The sequence below is a fragment of the Camelina sativa genome, chromosome 11 (genome assembly GCF_030686135.1).
Source record: "Camelina sativa cultivar CO46 ecotype springtype chromosome 11, ASM3068613v1".
In the NCBI taxonomy this organism is placed as follows: domain Eukaryota; kingdom Viridiplantae; phylum Streptophyta; class Magnoliopsida; order Brassicales; family Brassicaceae; genus Camelina; species Camelina sativa.
The window spans coordinates 32,233,158-32,238,974 of NC_141890.1; the positions used below are offsets into that span (position 1 = coordinate 32,233,158).

General features: G+C 47.8%; 1 protein-coding gene across 1 annotated transcript; it reads right to left on the reverse strand.

The window, feature by feature from the left end:
• Positions 1-4,744: 4,744 nt before the first annotated feature.
• On the reverse strand, positions 4,745-5,512 carry LOC147934696 (uncharacterized). The gene has a single exon (XM_087472744.1). It carries the CDS (start codon positions 5,510-5,512, stop codon positions 4,745-4,747), a length of 768 nt encoding a protein of 255 aa, XP_087328870.1.
• Positions 5,513-5,817: the final 305 nt, after the last annotated feature.

A 5,817-nucleotide genomic window follows, 5' to 3' on the forward strand; every position in this document is an offset into this window, starting at 1 on the left:
GTGTGTTGGAAATGAGAGAAATGCCCTCTATATATAGGGTATTGGTCGCAGTTTTGGCCCCAAAAGGCACCCATCCGACAAGTCCTTTCGATTGCTCCCGTTTGATCGTGCACATTCGGTTGTGCTTGTTCGGTCACAGCGTCCCATAACCGTCCCCAAGCTCCCCAGCTGACTCGCACATCATCCACTGCCGAACAGCTGGCCGAGCTGGGTCGAGCTCCTCGGCAGCTGGTCGAGCTAGTGGTAGCTGCTTGGCAGCTGACCGAGCTGACGCCAACTGGTCGAGCTGTCCGCAGCTGGCCGAGAGCTGTCCGAAGCTGGCCGAGAGCTGTCTGGAGCTGACCCAGAGCTGACCGATCTTTGTCCCATACTTGGCTTGTTTTTTCTCATTGACCGAGCTAACGAGTAGCTCTTCCCCAACTTGTCCGAGATCTCCCTACTATCCCAGACCAAGCCACGGCCCACGATCCTGAATATTTCTTTGTCCATGTTGATCAATATTCGTTTGAAGATCCACTGAGTGAGACGCGGAGAGTGTGGAATGATTTACCTGGTAGATTTTATATCTCTGCGTCGGCAGTGGGATTTGATTTCCCGTATCTGCGTTGAACAAGCTATGGGCAAGGCAAGGACGAACTTTCCAAGTTTTGCGAGCTCGCTGGAACAAACGTCAGGTCCCGTCGGGGCATCCGTTGTCCTTGCCGATTGTCTCCTAATTGAGAATCCGATCCCTACGACTGAAGGCAGACCTGATCCCGCATTTGGGCTGATCGAAGAGGAATTCGTTGAGATTGAGGACTTCGAAGATAACCCTAAAGAGGTCGCCCCGACCAGACTGCTCCTGAGTCAGAAACTGGTGAGAAAAATAAGAAGAAGAAAAAAAAGAAGGGTAAAGAAACAGAGATCTACGAGGATTTTATTGCTGATCCGCTCCCCAAAACCAATCGCAAGCGTTCAACCGAGGATGTCGGTCTTGAATCTATCGATCGGTTCCGTGCTAAGTGGAGGGACAAACAAAGCGATCGATTTGCTTTTGATTATTTCAGCGATAGTCCTTTAATCACAAATCGAGCTGCTGCCGGTGAGCTTTTTCGGAACCTGAAGATTTCTACTCGGATTCTTCGCAAGGGGGATAAGTTGGAGTTTGAACAAGTGTTCCTTGACGTCGCCCAATCTCACTTCACGGTTTGCATCATTCTTCCTTTCAATAAGCTTATATTTTACTTTGGTAGTCTCCGCATAAGGTGTTTCCCTTGTGTTTACAGACTGCTGCTCGCGTCAATGCGTTGACTCAATTGTACGATAGGCGATTTAAAGTGATGTCGACCTCCTCTAGGATCAATATAAATATACTAACCCCGTTCTTTATTTGATCACAAATTTTGACTGAAAGAGAATATTGATAGAAGGATGCCGAGCTCTGTAGACAGTGTTGATCCTATAGTCGAGGTTGGGAATGATGTCCCGACATTCTCGAATTCAGAGGCTATCGAGAGGGGAATGCCCTACTACCCAAATGTACGAACTCCATGGATGTTGATGTTTCACATTAGTTCGGAAGGTAGATCAGATTTAGAGAATTTCCTTTCTCGCAACGAAGAGCGCCATACTGAATATCGTAATCGGCTTATCGTGACCGAGCAAACGCAGCTTGATCTGCTGTTTAAACTCGAGCTGCTCAAATCTCATCCAAGATTTTGGATTGGAAATGGACTTGGCAGAGTGGCGACTATGCCTCCGTGTCTGGTCTCGTACTGCAATGAGTGTTATTATTCTGCGAACTCGACTCCGAACGATCCGAGTTTTTCCTTAAGTGGTGAGTTCGTTCCTACAGAAGTTAAACCGTTCTATACGAACAAACGTGCTGATAAGGCTGAAGCTGCTGAAGTTCATGCTTTTGTTTGCCAGGTAACCCTCTTGAATTCTCCTTTTCCTATTCATGTATATATGTTTTATGTGCCCGAGCTAAGTAAAGATTTCAGCCTGTAGGTTAAGCTGCACATCGAGAACAATGCCATAATCTTTACTAGTATCACCTGAAGAAGCGCAAGATCGACGATCGTCTAGCCGAACTGGAAGCCGAGATCGTTCTCCTGAAGGCGAAGAAGAAGAGGACCATAAGTCGCCTTGACAAGGATGAGCAGAAGATCAGAGCACTGGAGTCCCGTCCTGAATAATGGGAGAAGATTGGACTGCAACTTCTATGGCCTATGCCAAATCGTCTCAGGACAAACAGTCATAAAATTGCAGCAGGGCTTGCCCAAATTCGGGATAACTGATATTTTTGTAACGGCGATGTGAGCCAATGAATTTTAATGAGATTGTCACGTTTGAACAAATTGCTTTTGCAAGAAATAAGATTTTATTTTTATTTGGAATTTTGACACGAGGCGTGACGTCTCCCGGCTTACATCGAATAACCCTTTATAACTCGGGTGACTTTATTCCGAGCACAAGTGTGCTTTTGCGAAGAGCGAGATGCTGGACTCGGCTTATCTCCTTTGCTCTAGCTCGGAGGTCGGACAGCGAAACAAAAAAGGCTCTGGGTTCGGCTTACATATCCGTCCAAACTAGAGCTCCATTGCGAAACAAAAAATACTCTGGGTTCAGCTTTATCTCTCGATTAAGAGTTAATGCATTAGTGACGCAAATCGATCATCTCTCCAGGATGTCGAAGTGTTCGGTTCCAAACTGTTAGAGGAATATACGTGTTTTATATATGTAGTAGTTTTTTTTTTTGCACGTTTCTGATGCGGAAATGCAACATTTAATGCGGACGCGGTTTTGCAACGAAATCTGATTGGCAAGGGAGACCTCAGGACACAGCGAATATGCTCTTGCAATCTGATTGGTGTGAAAATCTTGGGACTCAGCGGTTATCTCCCCCACCCCTCGCTATAAATAGGATGGTGGGGGTGCACTGAGCATCTCACATCCAATTTTTCTGAAAGATAAAGTGCAAAAAGTATGCCGGTAACAACTAGATCTCGGATGTTGCCCCCCCTTGGAAGGGTTAAACTTGTCGCAATTCCGCGAACTTGCTACCGTTGGGAGCAGCTCGGCTATCGTAGAGCCGGAAGGGAATTCGTTGCTAAGGGAGATTCGTATGTATCAAGCCTGTTGCCGGAGGTTGAGCTTGTACATTAAGGCGTTCCGTCAGAAGTATGACCTCATTTTCCAGCTTTGTCGGTAGAAGGGACCAATAAGGTTCTTGACGAGCTCATCGCCGATGGCTTCTATTTGGTGAACTAGCGTATGACCCATATACTTGCCGACCAAACCCGGTGAGAGGAATAAGTCGCGAGGGCGGTATTGTCCGATCTGCCGAAAAGTGATTATGAACCTCTGGGTGACTCGGAGTTTCTGCACATAATGGACGTTACTGCCTACCGGAGTTGCCTGGAGACGCTACGACAATACGTCCTTTATTTGGAGTCTACAGATCACTTCTTCCGCGAGAGCAATACTATAGAAGGTCCATTTGCGTTCCTCGAGGAGACGGTGGCCAAAGGAGCGGAGGTCCCAATGGCTCGGCTAGAAGAACTAAGATTGGAGCGCGATAGCTGGCGATATGAGCTTAATAAGCTGACCGTGGAAGAGCCATTGGAGTCCGATATGTCCTTCTCTGCACCTCCGGGGTGACCAGGCCTACAGGATGGAAATGTCACTGCAGGTCGGCAGTGTCATCGTGGGACGACACTCTGAGATCAGAAGGCTTGTGGTGAACACCTCCGAAGTTCGCCATCACCATAAACGCAGAAGATTTTTGAAGGACGCCTAGGATTATATCTATGGCGAGATGCCGAGCTGAATTGTTATTAACTCAAGATGAGCGAGGATGTGCCCTCTTAATTTTTGTAAAAGAAATTTTATTATCTACCTAGCTGTGCCCACTTAATCTTTATAAAAAGACAAGGGGTTGCCTACGTACCCTGAATAAGGGATCAAGCCAATCGTAGTTTGCAGTACAAGTAGGAAATTTGAAAACAGAGGTCGGATTCCCAAAAATCCCTTTGTCATAGCCGCTTGAGGCGATCTAATAATAATAGCGTTTAAGATGTGCCGCGTTCCACGAGTTCCGGACTTGCTTGCCATCCATCGTCATGAGCTCGTAAACTCCGGGGCGAACCTTGTTAGAGACAAGGTACGGCCCCTCCCATCGAGCGCCGATTTTACCAGCGCTCACCTCCTTGGTGCTCTCATAAACTTCTCGCAGAACCAGATCGCCTTTGTTGAAACGTCGGTGACGAAAAGTTTTATTGTAGTACCGGGCCGCGGCGTTCTGATAATTCTGGATTCGGACAAGGGCTTGATCACGCAATTCTTCAGCGAAATCTATGTGGTCGACCAGCATATTATCATTGAGATCGGGATTGTCGACCATCATAGTACGGCGAAGCATTGGGACACCTGCTTTGGCCGGAGCCAGTGCTTCTATCCCGTAGGCTAGGGAAAAAGGAGATTGGCCCGTAGATCGCCGTGGAGTCGTTCGATAAGACCATAGCACGCCGTCGAGGTGATCTTCCCAAGCTCCTTTTCGTCGCCTGAGACGCTTCTTCAATCCGTCTATTATGGTCTTATTAGTAGATTCGGCCTAGCCATTCCCCTGAGGATAACGGGGAGTCGACGTGCTCAAGCGAATCTGCCATTTACTCAGGAAAAGTCGAGTAATGAGCGAAGTGAACTGCGTCCCGTTATCAGTGACGATCTCATACGGGAGCCCATGACGATATATGATGTTTTTCTAGATGAAGTTGGTTACGTCTAGGGACTGAATTTTGTGGAATGACTCCGCTTTCACCCACTTGGTGAAGTAATCGGTCAAGACCAGATCCATTGCCCAACGCATGAATGGGTACGGTGTCGTGACCGTACTTAGTAGTTCGGGTGGAATATGTTTCATCGGTCTGTGGAATTGGCAAGCCTCGCACTTTGCCGAAAAGGCTTCGCAGTTAGCGACCATCGTTGGCCAGTAATGACCGTCTTTTTTTATCTTTAGCGCAAGTGCGCATCCTGCGGAATGGTTACCGCCGTCTCCTTCATGGACCTCCATCATTATTCGTTCTGCCTCGTCACGACTGACGCAGGTGAAAAACACGCCGGACGAGCTACGGTGATAAAGGTCGCCATCTAAGAGGACATAATGGGCACATCGGGCCTTCAGTCTTCGGGCCAGCCAGTGGTTGGCTGGGACAATTCCTTCAGCGATGTAAAGTTTTATTTCAATCTGCCAATCGCTTGGGGGTTTTGTAACGTTCGTCAGATCCACGATTGGTTCATCGACCTCCATCGGGACCGAGTCGTCGCTAATGATCAGAACCGTATCTGTCAGATCGATACTAGGCATTTCGATGCATTTAACCAGGATATTTCGCCGCAGGTCGGGATCCGAGCGGTTCGCTAGAGCAGCAAGGGCATCTACCGACATGTTTTCGCTCTGCGGAACTTTGATCAATGAAAAGGAGGTGAATTGTTCCGACATGGTTTGGACCAACCGACAATACGCCCCCATTCATTCATTCTTGGCATCGAATTCTCCCCTGAACTGGCTGAATCCTTGTCTCAATCGTAGCCTGGCCAATACGGCTTCGTACACGGTCTCGTACTCGGTCTCGTTGTAGGACGCTTCGAAATTGAGCTTCAATGACTGCTCGAGGACTTCACCAGTTGGAAATGGCTTCCTCAATTGGATGATGAGTTCTGGAGACAGCTCGGTGATGGCTTCCTCGAGTTTCGGAGACAGCTTGGTGATGAAATCCGTCAAGACTTGCGATTTTAGGCTCAGACGGGAGCGATACTCAATGTCATATTCACTCA